Below are 17,330 nucleotides of genomic sequence, written 5' to 3'. Positions count from 1 at the left end.
GTTTTATAAATATTTTGGGTAGACTACATAATAATAATAAAATTTTAAAAATATTATTATATAATTATATTCAATTTAAAGGAAAATAGTTCCGCAGGCTTTCAATCAAGGACGTTAATTTTGTACTAGTACCCCTCATATTTGCCAGAATGTCCTATTCCAATACTAAATTACAACAATAATTTCTAATTTTTATTTTGATGTAAATTTTAGTTGGTATCAGTTTTAATGGTGTGTATTACTTTCTACTGATTGCAATAAAATTTATGCCAACTTACTCTTTTTTTTTTATGTAATTTCGATAGTAATGTGAATATATGACATCTATACTATAGTTTAAACCTTTAATTAAGTTGATATCACGAGTTAACAAGATAATAATTTTATTGAGAAAAGAATAAAAGTCAATCTTTTATAAAATAATGAATATAAATTTGAAGATATATTTTTTCTTTATCTTTTGTATAAAGTGTCTATGCATAGTGAAATTTGAACTTAAAAACTATAGTGTTAAAAATTTCAACTATATCATTTTAACCAAAATCTCATTTAAAATTTTCACTATCTAAGAACAAACACATTTGTCATACACAGCTTTCTTTGATTGTATGTCCCATATGATTGTCATACTAACACTTTTGTCATCCAAAACTATCTTCTTGTATTTTTTTTTTGGTTAGGACAAAAAAACGAAAAACAATTAATTGAAATAAAAGCAAACCAACGACTTTTCACACCTATGATGTGAGTGAAAGTAAATTTTTTATATAAAAACTTAATTATTAAAAAGACATACTCATTGGACGAAATTATAAGCAGAATTGTAAAGATCTTATCTTAAAATTTCCACTAATCTCTAATTCAATCTTTGGACTATTGGTTATTTTAGTAGTGTTTTTAAAAAATTATTTATATAAAAATACGAAAAGATAAAACATCATTGTAATAATATTTATTAAGTTTTTAAACTTTAATTTCTAGATAATTTTTAATTGAATTTGTACCTTAATTAAGTTGGTGTTAGATTAATTTATGACAAAACGCAAGCATTTTAATAGTATAGATATAATGTCGATTGAGTCTTAACTTGATTAGCATGCGTATTGTTGCCAATGTAAGAGGACGTTAGTGTGAGTGAGTTGAAGTGCATTATCCTACTATTTATGGGTTGGAGAGGGGTTATGGGTAGTTATAGGTAATGTATAAAAAACATTAGATATAATAAAGAACTTATAATGAGATCGTTCAAATAAATATAATATTCATTTTTAAAATTTTACACCTCTAATATTTTGTGTTAAGTTTATATTTAAGATATTAGAAAAAGAAAAGTAGAATCCAAGTTGTGGCTTATTGACCGGTGTTCACTTTCTTTAATTCGTACAAAAAGAAACATTAAAAGATTAAATTTATAATTTATAATAGTATGAAGAGATATTAAATAACTATTTTGAATTCTTGTGTGAGGCACGGATTAGTTGTGTATATTAAATTTATAATATTTTCTATAACATTAATTTTATTTAATTTTTAATGAATTTTTCAAAGAGTAATTAATAAATTAAAAAAACTAATGAATTACAAAATATATTTAAAGATATTTAACTAATTTAGAATAGATTATATTAATCTTATTTAATTTTAAAAATCTTAAACAAAAATACAAAATTCATTATAGTTTAAATATTAATATTAATGTATTATAATTTAAATAATATTATTAATAATTTTTAGTTTATTTTTAGATTAATTTGTTTTACTTTCAAAAGTGTTAATATTCAATTTTTTAATAATTTTATATTTATCTTTGCTCTACTTTAATAAAAAAATGTAACTAATTTTTAGTATATTTTAAAAATAATTTAATCTAATAAATGCTATTAATATTTATCTTTTTGAATATTATATTTTAAACTTAATAATTTAATATTCATTAATTTTAATTTGATAATATTAAAAGTTAATTCAGTTAAATAAAATATTAAAACAAAGAGATAATTAAAATCAATTTTATATTTAACATATAAAAATATAAATACAAATAAATTAAAAATATTAAAAGGTAATGCCTTCAAATGTAAAATATGATGTGCCAAAAACTATAATGTGCATCCGACTATTATATATTTTGTTTTTGGTTCTACCAATTAACTAACCACCAAACCAGCTTGTCAATTAAAAAAGCGGCCAACTTGAATGGACCAAAACCAGATTATGAAAATACAAGGATAGCAGCCCTCCCACATGATAAAAATAAAATTTCCCATATTCTATGGTTCATAAATTGTTTTGGTACGCTCACTCAAATTCACTCTACTATCGGTGAATTTTTATTTTATTTATATATTTTATACACGTGAAACAAATATCTAAAAATATAATCCATTAAAATTGTTTACTTCTCTACAAATTTATTAAAAAAAGTGAAAATTATATATGTATATTTAAAAAATATTTAAAATTAATTAATAATAATATATACTATTTAAACACGTAAAATATTATATTAAAAATATTAAATACACTATAATTATTTATTATAAAATTTATTTTTAAAAATATATATTTTAATAGTTTCTCAATTCAATTGTGAATCGGAAGGTTCTGTAATTTGATTATGAAATTATTAAAATATGCCTAAAATAATTAAAATTATTAAAATTAATATTTTTATATAATATTTAAAATAACATTTATACTAGTCTTCCATTCATAAATAAATAAAGTTTTTTTTTCATTTTTCATTTGCTAAGATGGGCATTTTATTTGAACGTAATAAAATAATATAAAATTCGTAAGCGGTGACGCAGTTTCCTCGTCGCCAGGAACGACAATTTGCCAAAATTTCGTAAATATATATATATTGATGAGATAAATGACTTAAAGAGTAACGACGTTGTTTCTCCCTCAAAGTTGATAACGAATCCAATTCTCTTCTCACCGAGTGAGCCAAGAGAGAGAGAGAGAGGGAACAAAAAGGGGTAAGTGCTCCAGAATCCTTCTGGAAAACTTTTAAGATCTTTTTTGTTGGAAAACGAAAATAATTTTTTGTTCGCTTCAGAACTACTAGCAGACAATATTGAATTATTAATGCCTTTTTCTAGTTTTTCTCTCTCTCCCTCTCTCTGATCCAAAAACTTGTGTTCTTTATTTTCTGAAGCCTTCTTTTAACTGAAACCTTGAATCACAGGTATACTTTTCTAACTCTCATTCACACCTTTGGTTTTTATGTAGAAAATGCTTTTTTAGTCCTTTACATCGGTAGAAATGAACAATACTTGTTGTTGGGGTTGGGCACTTGTTTTTGTTTGGATGCTGAGAAAACTTTAATATTTCAATGTCAACGCCACTCAAGTTTAGCTGAGAGCAGATAAATAGGATGAGAAATGGTCTTTGCGCTTTATATTTCGGTTTTGTTTTTTGATTTAAGTCTAAATTTACTTCAAATCGGTTGCAGGCAAAGCGATGAGTCATCTGTAAGAGGGTGGACGATTTCGTACATTTTAAGTGAAGAGAATTGTGTAAAGCATCAACAATAACATAATGGCTTTTGAGCCATTGGTTTGGTTCTGTAGACCAGTGGCTGACGGGGTATGGAAAAGGTCCGTGTCGAATGCCTTTGGTGCTTACACACCCTGTGCAACTGATTCGCTGGTTGTCACCTTATCTCATCTGGTGTTATTGGGTCTTTGTGTTTATCGTATATGGCTGATCAAGAGAGATTTCAAAGCTCAGCGCTTCTGTCTTCGGTCCAAATATTATAATTATATGCTCGGTCTGTTGGCTCTTTATGCTACTGCTGAGCCTTTGTTCAGGTTGATCATGGGAATTTCAGTTCTAAATTTGGATGGACAGTCTGGCCTTTCTCCATTTGAGGTAGGACTTCACCCTGTGTTGCCCGATAATCTATTTTTTTGTTTTTGTAGGTTTTGCTGATATTTTGGATGTGTAAATCTTTTGTTGTACATTACTCTTTAGATGAGTAGTTGACCTTAATCTGTAATAGCTTCTATTTTTTTGTGAAATTGGGTTATATCTTTGTTCAAATGCTTTTGTCCCTATTGGAGGATGGAGTAAATGGCAGCCAATGAGCTGCATTTCATGAGTTTGCAATCTTTAGCCCGTTGAGAAAGTGAGGGAATTCCGGATGCAAAGATGGTTTAGCATTTTCTATATAGCCCTACTGGAACTAGCATTAAACACACTTTATTGTATAGTTCTTCCACGCTGGCTGCTGTATCTCACTGTCAGGTTTTCCTGGTTGAAGATGCTTTCAGTAATTGACGTCTTATGGTGGTTTACGATGTTTCGTATATTTAACTTCTTCTATATATATGGCTTTGTGGCAACTAGCATAGTATGTTATGTGTTATATATATACATGCTGGAAGAAGGATGTGTGTGGTCTGAATTGTTTTATTGGCTATTTATATGAATATTTCTAGATTCTAGTGCTATTCTTTGTTCGTCTAAGTTAGTTTGGTATATAATGAGCCTGTAATCAAGATTAGTTCAAGAAGGCTTGAGCAATCTATCTGTTATGATATTTTATTTAGTCCTGGGGGCTAATGTAAATCATATCTGAAGCTTTTTGTTTTCATTCTTTGTGCAGATTGTTTCTTTGGTCGTGGAAGCTCTCACATGGTGCTCTATTTTTGTCATGATTGGGGTGGAAACTAAAGTCTATATTCGTGAATTTCGATGGTTTGTCAGGTTTGGCCTCCTTTATACGTTGATAGGGGATGCAGTGATGCTCGATCTCATTCTTTCTGTAAGGGAGTTTTATGATAGGTATTTTCTCTTGGTTGCTTAGGTTGGCTTTGTTTTGAACATGATACTTTTCTTCGTCTTTAACTTTACTAATCTGTTCAAATTTGCATATTTGATTAAGACGGTTAGCTGAGACTCATATTCTGTTATACTTGTGCAGCTCCATCCTGTATCTTTACTTAAGTGAGGTCCTAGTTCAGGTGTGTTATCTTTCATTTCTTTTCTATCCTCAAAAGGCTATTGTTAGGGATAATGATGAGTTTGCCTTAAAAACCCGAGGACAATAATGACATGGCCAGTGATGCAATTATTAAATTGCATCAATTTTTCTTATTTCTTTCCCTTTCTGATTGCACTCTTAAAGATCGGTTGCTGTTCTTGTTTAGGGTTTGTTTGGGATACTCTTGCTGGTGTATCTTCCTGATTTGGATCCATATCCTGGTTATACTCCAATGCGGACTGAATTTGTAGATGATGCTGGATATGAAGAACTTCCCGGAGGAGAGGAAATATGTCCTGAGAGGCATGTTAATATCTTTTCCAGTATGTATATCTTGCTTTACTTATCTTTGATGCCTAGTTGAGCCCTGAATTAACATTATATGTTGATTGAGATGTAGATCCTTATTCTCAAAATTGACAATAGTGTAAATCCTTATATCTTTGATGCCTAGTATGCTGCCATGGTTCACCCATATATGACATTTCAGCTGGTATTGCACACTCATGCTGAGTAATTTAACTTTTAATTTACAATGATATGGCATGTTTTATTGCAATGGGAATTTTATATGCTCATTGCTTTTTAACTATGAAATTACTCTGATGGATAATGGATATAAGGATTATAGTTTAGCAGTCCTCCCTATTTCATTTCTTCTCAGCCCTAATTATATCATGATGCAAATGACAACCGTAGATATGTCTCGAGGATCAATGAATAAATTTGTACTTGTAATTCACTTCTGATGCTCTTTTGTTCATTTCCCTTTTGCTAGAAATATTTTTTTCATGGATGAGTCCCCTTATGGAGCAAGGTTATAAAAAACCTATAACAGAGAAGGATGTCTGGAAGTTAGATACTTGGGATCGGACAGAAACACTAAACAACAAGTATGTGCTGTTTTTTTTTTTTAATTGTATTTTGGTTCTTAAATATTTTATGCATTGCGGTAATGTGTGATATCTGTTTCTGACTTTGTAGGTTTCAGAAATGTTGGGCTGAGGAATCACGAAGGCCTAAACCATGGCTCTTAAGAGCACTGAATAGTAGCCTTGGGGGAAGGTAGTGAAATATGGACTTACTTATGTCTGTTTTCATATTTGGTTATATGTCTTAAGATATTTTGCTCCATTCCTTTTCATATTATTGAATTAGTTGTTTGAAGAAAAAAATGAAACAAGTAATTAGACAAATGGCAATGAAAATTATGGCACCATTGTTTCTAGTGGAGGTTGACTGTATTTTTATGCCTTTATGGAAACAATCAAATTTTAAAGTTGTTCAATCTTGAGCTCGGTCCTTTATCATGTACTTGGATGAGGCATATATTCTTCTGGTGAAGTAGTTAATACTAGATATTGCTTGTGAAAGTTCATCACTGTCTTCGTCTTTTTCTAATTCATCCCCTTCTTTGTCTTTAGGTTTTGGTGGGGAGGCTTCTGGAAGGTAATAATCTCATCTTAAAATGTTGCATCATTCTTTGGAAAGCTAATTTGATTCTTATAGAGACATGGTATTATAACATCTTTTGTGTTATTGAAAATTGTTTACCAACCTATGTTCCTGGAAATTTCTGATTCCTTTTACTTAGTGAACTTTTACAATAAAGTCATAGATTTTCGAGTATTTTAAATGAATCCAATTCATGTGCTACGTCTGGAAAGAGTTGGCTTTGATCCTAAAAGCTTTCTGCATGTACATGGACATCGAAGAGGCTTGTCTATCTTAAAGGCCATATCATTGTGTTTCATAGCATTCTTACTTAAAATGTATGATCAAATGTTTCATTTTAGCGTACTGGGAAAGAATCTGCTCAAAATTTCCTCATTTAACATTTTCCACCTTTCTACCATGAGGCTTGGCCTAATATTTATCTACCCTACTGTAATTCGAAGTAGTGACCTGAGGCTGTGTAAACTGAAGTCCTAACTCTCAGGGGGCTTATCCCTCCAAATAAATTGCATAGGAACATAACGGCCTTTCATTATAGAACTTTTGATGGCTTTTGAAGGTTGTTTTTCTATATTTTAGACAGGTCACATTTTTGAACATCTTCATTTTCTTATGCTACAAAAAGGTTTCTCAATTGATTAATGCTATTCTCTGTTTTGCACAATTGATTTACCCTAATATTTGTCCCTTAAACTTTCTGGCTTGTTCTTTAAACCTGTAGATTTTTAACGATCTGTCTCAATTTGTGGGGCCGCTTATACTGAACCTCCTGTTACAGGTTTGCTACTTGTTTATATGCTTTCTTCTGTATTTGGCTATTTGCCTGTCATTGAGTTCTTTTTTAGTATATGGAACTCAACTTCTCATTCCTTTAATTAGGGGAACCTCTACTTAATCTCTCATGGCAAACATTAAAGAAAAATTAAATCTGTGTATAGGAGTCCTTTGTTCATCTTGCATGTCTCTATTTTAGATTTATGATTCATGATTGTAATGTTCTTTTATGCCTATTAGTGGGTATTTTGATTTGTTCTTCTAAATTTAGTAGCACTTTTATATATATGTTATGCTCTTAATGGTAATACTCTTGCATGAGTCATTCTAAGTACTTCAAAAGTTTAAGTAACTGATGATGGAGAGTCCATGTTATTCAGGCACAAAGGCATAAATAAATCTGTCACTACAAGATCTTCAGTTTTCTATTGTTATTGGGCAAAAAACACACTGTAAAACATGTATCTGTAGTTGACTCGTACATATCAAGTTTAGATATAAGAACTCTGCATAATGGTACTGTATCTTTGTAGTTATCTAGTTTCTTTATTGTCTTTTACTTTATCACCAAGTTTCTTCACTTATGTGTTAAATGAACTTCCTGCAGTCCATGCAACAAGGTGATCCAGCGTGGATTGGTTACATCTATGCCTTCTCAATTTTCGTTGGAGTGGTATAAATTTAATCCTTCTATTGGAGGTTCTAGCTACCTTCTTAATGAGAATATGCATTTAATTTTATTGTTGAAACTTGATCCAGGCCCTTGGGGTGTTATGTGAAGCTCAATATTTCCAGAATGTCATGCGTGTTGGATTTCGGCTGAGATCTACTTTGGTAAACTTGTTCTTATCTTGGAAACAATTTATTTCATTCAGTTTTTCTGGAGTATCAACAAGCTTATTTCTTTTCTTCATGTGTTGAGGGCAGGCTGAGAGTGCCTTTTGTCTCATTGATAATTGCCTTACATTCTCTTCTAATTTTTCATTATCTAGGTTATGTTGGCTTGGTTTTAGCTTCCTACATTTGGATTTTGTTTTTCTGGAAGAATTTTTTATCCAGAAGAATGATTTTACATTCTCAGTACCTGTCTGGATGCATCTGATTAGTTGGCATTACTAGTTATAGATCATATTACTTAAATTATTGGCTACAAGCATAAATCTTATTGAGGCTTGAGTTGCATATTACTTTGGTGTAATTGTAAGCTCTGAGCACTTCTACCTCTTGCTTTCTATTTAACTTTCATTTTGCTTTGTAATGTATTAGAGTTGTCTGTGTTAGAGCCTTGTATGGATTTTTTTCTAGATGTTGCTGAAATATTTGTGCTTTCCTTCACCATTTCCTGACGATATTCTTATTTTCTGTAGGTTGCTGCTGTGTTCCGTAAATCTCTTAGGCTTACTCATGAGGGGCGCAAGAAGTTTGCATCAGGGAAAATAACCAACCTGATGACAACAGATGCTGAAGCGCTGCAGGCATGATCGTTTATTACTTTATCTTATGTGTATATGACATATTTTATGGTTGATATTGCTGAAACTAGTTTGACGTTCTATGACATGTAATGAGATTCTGTACACAGTCTACTGTTTCTTGTAAGCACTCTGCTAGCTGTTAGAAGTGCACTACTGACTAACCTTTTTATGTTAATTAGGGGGGAGGGGGTTATCCTCTGCTTTTAACCTGAATAATGTCCTTGAAGATGGTTGTAAATGTTAAAAGTGGTTAATCTTCTAAGCATGTAGTATTACTAATTTTCCTTGTTTTAAGTTTATAGCTCGACTTTGGATCATTTTGAAGTTCAGAACTAGTTTCCCTTTAGAGCTTGTTGTTATTTATGGGGGAGGAATGACCAAACTGTGGTTGTGAAAACACAAATCAGTGCATTTTTAAAATTTTTCAGCTCTTTGTAATGAAATATTTATCATATTCTTTTTGCAGCAAATATGTCAATCACTTCACACTTTGTGGTCAGCTCCATTTCGTATTATTTTTGCAATGGTCCTTCTTTATCAGCAGTTGGGTGTTGCTTCGCTTCTTGGTGCACTAATGCTAGTCCTTATGTTTCCCGTGCAAGTATGTGCCTTTGCTCTCTGGCTTTTCCCATGTTCTTTCTTTAAGATAAATTATTAATTTCATAGTGGTTGTTACACTTTTTACTCCTTGAGTAAAGAGAATTATATGATGTTAAACTTTTTAGGGTATGCATTTTATTTTATTGGCTTTGTTTTTTTAATTCTTACTCCCTTTTTGTTATTTGGCAAACAGACAGTAGTTATAAGCCGAATGCAAAAATTGTCAAAGGAAGGTTTACAACGTACAGATAAGAGAATAGGCCTCATGAATGAAGTATTGGCTGCAATGGACACTGTAAAGTATGATTTGTTTCTAGGAAACTGTTTAATGTTCATTTTTATTTGTTTTTACAGAGCTTTTGAGTTCAGTACTAGGGCTTTTAGTTATGATTCTGTATTTATGCTGTAATGTCTCAGATGTTATGCTTGGGAGAACAGTTTCCAGTCTAAAGTCCAAAATGTCCGGGATGATGAGTTGTCATGGTTCCGCAAAGCATCCCTGCTTGGAGCGGTATCCTGCTGATCTAAGCTCCTAATTCGTTCTCTTTCTTTCTGGTTGTGGAAGTCTTGATTTGGCTATGATAAAAATATGTCAGCTCTAACTGTTTTCGTAAAATTTGAAAGAAAAATGTATGTTGAATTGCTAATTTAGTTACCATAGTCTATATCTGTTGTGTGCAACACCGAACACCCATCTTAAAATTAACATCATGTACATAATAGTGGTTTATTTATGTGCTATTGCTTTTACAAATTGTCTAATAAAATATTTACTGATCTTAAGAAAAACAAAGATAGTATAACCTTTTGGTTATTCAAGAGAAAGTTACATGTTACAAACTAGATTGTTTTTGCTTCTGAGTTGTGAGTACAGTTCTGCATGAAGAATGCTTTTCATGGGTAATCAATTTCATTAATTTTGATCTAGTTGTTGACATTGATATGGATGTAGCCATATAGGTGTTTGGATAGGATCATTTCAACAGCTTCCTTTTTATTTGTCTTATTCTATCTCTTGTTTGCAGTGTAATGGCTTTATACTGAATAGCATTCCAGTTGTGGTGACTGTGATTTCATTTGGCTTGTTTACTTTGCTTGGAGGCGACTTAACACCTGCAAGGGCATTTACATCTCTTTCTCTCTTTTCCGTTCTTCGTTTCCCCTTATTCATGCTTCCAAACGTTATTACTCAGGTGATTTTCTTTGCCTCTTTCAGGTATTTGGGCTAGACCATTTAGTGCAGTGGTCTTTTAACTGGCATTTTTGGTAGTAGATAGGACGTATGATTGTGTTTCTCTGCCCTTGATCTGTTACTTTGCATTGGTGGTATACATTCCTATGGTACATAGAAATGTGGGATGTATTAAAACTAGTAGGGTGCTTTTCTTGGTTCCTAATGCTGTAGTTTGACAGGTGGTAAATGCAAATGTATCACTAAAACGTCTGGAGGAGCTGTTCTTAACTGAAGAGAGAGTTCTTCTGCCAAATCCTCCTCTTGATCCTGAACTTCCAGCAATCCAAATAAGAGATGGTTTTTTTTCATGGGATTCTAAGGTCTAGTTTTAATTTCTGACACTTCTTTTCCTTTTTAGTCTGTAATTTACATGAATGTTTACAGCATATATGTTTAAGTTGATCTATAATTGATTTAATAGAATAATCATATTATGGAACTTAAATTCATGAACCTTAGATATGGTTGTTAAAGAGTTATGGTTGTTAAATAGTACATATTTTATCTGTTGGTTTCTTCCTCTTATATGAAATGACCCTTTGATTCTGTTTGTACTATCCTGAAGCTGAAAAAGCTTTACACTTTTATGTCTTGCTGAGACAAAAGTTTTCCTTTCTTTTTTACGTCTCTGATGACATGTCATAGTATAACGTGTGCACTTTCATTTATTTTTTATGATATAAAATTCTTGTTTATTATTTCAGGCAGAGAGGCCCACATTGTCTAATATTAATTTAGATATACCAGTTGGTAGCCTGGTTGCAGTAGTTGGTAGTACCGGTGAAGGAAAGACCTCGCTTATATCTGCAATGCTTGGGGAGCTTCCTCCAATATCTGAAGCCAGTGTTGTTATTAGAGGAAAAGTTGCTTATGTTCCTCAAGTTTCATGGATTTTCAATGCAACTGTAAGTTTGGCTTGCTTATCTTGTTTTTATATGTGGTAGCGCTTTTATGGTATGCAATCTCACTTGTTTAGTTATTGGCGGTCAGTTTTGTTACTATATTGTTAAAAACTTTTTGGAACTAAGGAATATTAGTATATTTTCTCTCCTCCAAGATGATTAAGATGGCTTGTCTTGTGACCTTAGATTTAGTAGCTTAACATGCTGAAAATTCCATACCCTTCAAACTTAAGAAGTTTAATTGCCTTAATGTTAGTTATTGATCTTTGGAGTTTATACTTGCAGGTACGTGATAACATATTGTTTGGATCTTCTTTTGAATCAGCAAGATATGAGAAGGCATTAGATGTTACTGCATTGCGGCACGACCTTGAGCTACTGCCTGTAAGCATTTTAGAAAAGTTGTGACACAATGTAGTGAATAGACAGAAGTCTCTTATCTACCCAACAGTTTTATCTCAATGGTTTATTTTTTGATGTTAGGGTGGTGATCTTACTGAGATTGGTGAAAGAGGAGTTAATATTAGTGGTGGGCAGAAGCAAAGGGTTTCCATGGCTAGGGCTGTATATTCCAATTCAGATGTTTACATTTTTGATGACCCCTTGAGTGCTCTGGATGCACATGTTGCTCGCCAGGTAACTGGTTCAATGTAGCCTTTTTTTTATTCTTTTTGCTCCTCAGTTGCCCTTTTTGTTTTTGCTGAGCAGAATTATGTTATATTACCATGTAACGAAACAGATCTTTATTGATCTTACTCAGGATATTGCCCCTGATAGAGCACAATGTCATAAAAAAATTCATGTGGTTTAGTCCCTTCTTGTTTTTGCATGTTAATACCCTTGGTCCCATTTTTTCAGTTTTAACTTTTTGAAGCTTTTAAGAATCAAGAACTAGACCTGGTCCCGATATCATCGTGATGTGCATAACATATTGTTGCACTGGGTAAGGTGAACAATACTATTCTTATTAAAATAGGAAATAAGTCAAGCATGTCACATATATGCTCATAGAAAATCTGATATATGCATATGATCTTCAAAACTTGCTTTTTAGGTGTTAACATGCACTACATTCTTTTATTTGTTTCTGTTATGTTTTTTTGTTTATTTTATTTTATTTCATATCCCATTTGCTGTTCCTTGAAAACACAGTGTATTTGGAAATTTGGCAATGTTAGTTACTTTCAATTTTTATGTGATATTGGCCTGATTCTGCTACCAATAATTTTCAGGTTTTTGATAAATGCGTAAAGGGAGAATTGAGAGGCAAAACAAGAGTTCTTGTCACAAACCAGCTTCACTTCCTTTCACAGGTTGATAGAATTATTCTGGTTCATGAAGGCATGGTGAAAGAGGAAGGAACTTTTGAAAACCTCAGTAATAATGGTGTGCTGTTCCAAAAGCTAATGGAGAATGCAGGAAAAATGGAAGAGTATGCAGAGGAAAATGAGAACAGTGATATAATTGACCAGAAGGACTCTAAACCTGTTGCTAATGGAGTACCAAATGACATGCCCAAAAGTGCAAGCCAATCAAATAAAACAAAAGAAGGCAAATCTGTTCTCATTAAGCAGGAAGAACGGGAAACAGGAGTTGTTAGCTGGAATGTTTTAGTGAGGTAGAATATTAAATATTTTGATTTTCACTCCTCTTCCCCACATTGCATTGTTACTTGTATATATTGCTATTACCATATCTTTAGAGTCCCCAAATTCTATGATAACTAGCTCCTCAACTCTACTTAAATTGATTGATAGATGTAGCTAATGTTAAAAACATAGTGTTCTTTGAACATCATCTTTCTCAGTATTCAATATGTAGACTTCTCTTAACCTTCTCAATCACTAAATTTGACCCCTTTTTTATGTTCAGAAGGAAGGTGACAACATTTTCTCATATTGATGGCTCTCATATATGGACCCTTAATGCAAATAATCAAAAGTTCCATCTGGTCTATCTCACTGCAATACACTTACAAATTTTCCTATCTTCTACTGATAGATTTGTTCTTCCTTTGTTAATGAAGATTCACTGAGCAGATTTATGGTTTCATTATGTTAACTAAATGTGCTTTAGGTAATTGGGAATCTATTTATTGTGTGCGAGTAGGAAGGGAGGAAAGGATTTAACATCTCTGCTGTGATTTATTCTGAATTCCTTTGTTTTTGAATTTTGTAATAAAGGAAAAAGAAAACCTCAATGAGGGTGTTATCTTTCTCTTTTCTTTCCAGGTACAAGAATGCATTGGGAGGTTTATGGGTGGTAATTGTGCTTTTTACCTGTTACATCCTGACAGAAATTTTACGAGTTTCAAGCAGCACGTGGCTTAGCTCTTGGACAGATCAAAGTACTACAAAGATTCATGGACCCGGTTATTACAATTTGATCTATTCACTTCTATCATTTGGTCAGGTATGAATTTGTTATATGCTAATTGGCTTTGAGTTAATGCTTAAGTTCTTCTTAAAGATCTTTCTGACATTTTACTCATTTACATAAATAGAGTAGTTCTATTCTCCTGAAGGGTTGGGAAGTTTTCTTCCCTATATTTGAATACATAATAGTACTTATATTTTCAGAAAAATTAGCAAAGCATTTCAGGGAATAGGTTTACTGGTTTTATATATCTCATATTTTATCTTCATTTTCTCCCTCCTCTGGTTTCAGGTCTTGGTGACATTGGTTAATTCATATTGGTTAATCATATCAAGTCTTTATGCGGCCAGGAGGCTGCACGATGCCATGCTTACTTCCATACTTAGAGCTCCAATGACCTTCTTCCACACCAACCCACTTGGACGAATTATTAATAGATTTGCAAAGGATTTAGGTGACATTGATCGAAATGTCGCTCCATTCGTCAATATGTTTTTGGGTCAAGTGTCTCAGCTCCTTTCTACTTTTGTCTTGATAGGAGTTGTGAGCACTATGTCATTGTGGTCCATAATGCCACTTTTGGTTTTGTTTTATGCTGCTTATTTATACTACCAGGTAATTAAACTTGACCTTGTCTTTGTCTTTTGCTTTTCTGATTTTTTTGTTTTTCTTCTCTTAACACTGAAATTTATAAATTCTCCTAGTAGAAAGTGCCTGTCTTTTTCCAGTTCTGATTTTTTAGTAGTCAGTAAATTTAGCATATGGAGGTTTCTGCAGCTGGATGTTTCTGTTTGTATGTTTCTCATGTAATCATCATTTTATTAACTCCACAGAGTACTGCACGTGAAGTGAAGCGCTTAGATTCTGTAACTAGATCACCTGTATATGCACAATTTGGAGAAGCACTGAATGGTCTGTCTACTATTCGTGCTTACAAAGCTTATGATCGCATGGCTGACATGAATGGAAAATCCATGGACAATAATATAAGATTCACTCTCGTGAACATGAGCTCCAACCGTTGGCTTGCAATCCGTTTGGAAACTTTGGGAGGACTCATGATTTGGTTTACAGCAACCTTTGCTGTCATGCAAAATGGAAGGGCACAGAACCAGCAAGAATATGCATCTACTATGGGTCTACTTCTTAGTTATGCTCTAAACATTACAAGTTTATTGACTGCTGTACTCAGGCTTGCCAGTTTGGCTGAAAATAGTTTGAATGCGGTGGAGCGTGTTGGTACATATATAGAGCTGCCTTCAGAAGCACCACTTATTATTGAGAACAGCCGTCCCCCTCCTGCTTGGCCTTCATCCGGATCTATCAAGTTTGAGGATGTTGTCCTTCGTTACAGGCCTGAACTTCCGCCTGTCCTGCATGGGTTGTCTTTTACAATTTCTCCTAGTGACAAGGTAGGCATTGTTGGAAGGACAGGGGCTGGAAAATCAAGCATGTTAAATGCTTTGTTTCGCATTGTAGAGCTGGAAAGAGGAAGGATCTTAATTGATGGTTGTGATATTGCAAAATTCGGACTGATGGACCTGCGTAAAGTACTTGGGATCATACCGCAAGCACCTGTTCTTTTCTCTGGTACCCCCCACCAATGATCTAGATTATATTTACATAATAGCTTAGTGAAAACTTTTCTGGGCATCTCCCATGATTTGACATAGAATTCCTTTTTTCTGTTTTACTAGCATTATCATAAGTTTTCTTTCCCTAATATCTGTTAACTTCTAAAGTGGAGATAATCTAACATGTAACGTTAATGTCTATTGGATTTCATCTTTCTTATTTTGTTCCAATTCAAATATATAATATTTATGTCAATTTTGTTTTTATGTGGGCCAGGAACTGTGAGATTTAATCTTGATCCTTTCAGTGAACACAATGATGCTGACCTTTGGGAAGCTTTAGAGAGAGCACACCTGAAAGATGTCATTCGGAGGAATTCTCTTGGTCTGTATGCTGAGGTATTTATTAAAAAAAAATTTGATGGGAATTTTATTGACAGTTTGCTAATCAATTTCTTCCAATGCTTGGAAAAGAGAGATGATCAGTTGGTCAATTTTTTGGAAGTGTCCATAGGTGCTGAAATCAGTATGGTTCTTCGATGACAACTATTGACCACTTATCCTGGGTTTTGTCCAGGTTTCAGAGGCTGGGGAAAACTTTAGTGTCGGGCAAAGGCAATTGCTAAGTCTTGCTCGTGCATTATTGAGGAGATCAAAGATACTTGTTCTTGATGAAGCAACTGCGGCTGTTGATGTCAGAACTGATGCTCTTATTCAGAAAACAATTCGGGAAGAATTCAAATCATGTACCATGCTCATTATTGCTCACAGACTCAATACAGTAATTGACTGTGATCGTATTCTTTTGCTTGCTTCTGGCAGGGTATATACATAATTCTTGAGTTTGTTTAATTCATTGAAATCTTTCTTGGTTTTATTGATCGTTGGTTTATTCTCTTTTTCGTGCTTGGCTTTTGGTTGATGCATCGATGTTTATTTTGATGCCAGGTTCTGGAATATGATACGCCAGAGGAACTATTGTCAAATGAAGGAAGTTCTTTCTCCAAGATGGTTCAAAGTACAGGGGCTGCTAATGCACAATACTTGCGAAGTCTAGCACTTGGAGGGGGAGAGGACAGTGTAGGCAGAGAAGAGAATAGGCAGTTGGATAAACAGAGGAAATGGCTGGCATCTTCTCGATGGGCTGCTGCTGCCCAGTTTGCACTTGCTGTTAGCCTTACTTCATCGCAAAATGACCTTACTCGCTTGGAAATCGAAGATGAGAATAGTATCCTCAAGAAAACGAGAGATGCTGTGATAACTCTTCAGGGAGTTCTGGAAGGGAAGCATGATAAAACAATCGAAGAGTCCCTAGATCAGCGTCAGATGTCTAAAGATGGATGGTGGTCAGCACTTTACAGAATGGTTGAAGGTACAAAAACTAACATGCCTTCTATTGCTTTTACATCGACCTTGTATCCGATATTAGCCCAAATAATCTTGAGTACCTTCTGTTTGTTCCTTTAATCATCTTACAAATTTCTGCTTTTCTTCCTCATCCAGGTCTTGCTATAATGAGCAAATTGGGAAGGAGCAGGCTTCATCAATCTGATTATGGTTTCGAAGACAGATCAATCGACTGGGATCAAACTGAAATGTAGAGTTCAATCTCTCCCGTCTGGATTTTGGATTCATAACTGAATGCGTTTTGGAGTGTAGCATCTGAAAATTGTCCAAAGTTTACATCAAGGATTGTTAGCCATGAATCTGTCTGATAACCTTCTCTTTTTTTTTTTTTTTTTTGCAATTTTGAACCCCAAAATTGTCGGACAATTTAGTTGAATTGTTAAAAGAGCTGCATTATAATTATCTTCTTTTGCACTTTTCTTTTATTCATTTTATAATTATGAGTGATTAGGTTCAATTTATTGAATTGTTTTTGTAAAATGTAAAAAAAGGAAAAGAAAAAAGTTTACTTTTCTGTAAATAATAAAGTTTTAAGCAAAACAA

At 33.2% G+C, this 17,330-nt stretch overlaps 1 protein-coding gene across 3 annotated transcripts; it reads left to right on the top strand.

Annotated features, from left to right (window-relative positions):
* The first annotated feature begins 2,751 nt into the window (after nt 1–2,751).
* Nucleotides 2,752–17,330, top strand: LOC108479166 (ABC transporter C family member 2-like). 3 transcript variants are annotated; one of them, XM_053023076.1, is made up of 29 exons: nt 2,752–2,981; nt 3,161–3,190; nt 3,458–3,876; nt 4,613–4,791; nt 4,931–4,970; nt 5,157–5,313; nt 5,769–5,883; nt 5,975–6,055; nt 6,415–6,439; nt 7,167–7,223; nt 7,827–7,892; nt 7,979–8,053; nt 8,587–8,694; nt 9,161–9,295; nt 9,488–9,594; nt 9,712–9,805; nt 10,320–10,487; nt 10,708–10,848; nt 11,233–11,433; nt 11,716–11,814; nt 11,914–12,066; nt 12,663–13,048; nt 13,662–13,842; nt 14,098–14,421; nt 14,640–15,396; nt 15,658–15,779; nt 15,958–16,203; nt 16,329–16,752; nt 16,884–17,330. In XM_053023076.1, exons 3-29 carry the CDS (start codon nt 3,544–3,546, stop codon nt 16,979–16,981), a joined length of 4,872 nt encoding a protein of 1,623 aa, XP_052879036.1. In that variant the 5' UTR covers nt 2,752–2,981; nt 3,161–3,190; nt 3,458–3,543; the 3' UTR covers nt 16,982–17,330. The 3 variants fall into 3 exon arrangements, with proteins under 3 accessions (XP_052879036.1, XP_052879035.1, XP_017637091.1); XM_053023075.1 differs by lacking the exon at nt 3,161–3,190 and having other exon boundaries at nt 2,755–2,981; XM_017781602.2 differs by having other exon boundaries at nt 2,757–3,190.

Source organism: Gossypium arboreum, chromosome 12, assembly GCF_025698485.1.
Source record: "Gossypium arboreum isolate Shixiya-1 chromosome 12, ASM2569848v2, whole genome shotgun sequence".
In the NCBI taxonomy this organism is placed as follows: Eukaryota; Viridiplantae; Streptophyta; class Magnoliopsida; order Malvales; family Malvaceae; genus Gossypium; species Gossypium arboreum.
The sequence above is the reverse complement of the archived record's forward strand: the minus strand, read 5'-3'. Positions and strand labels throughout refer to the sequence as shown.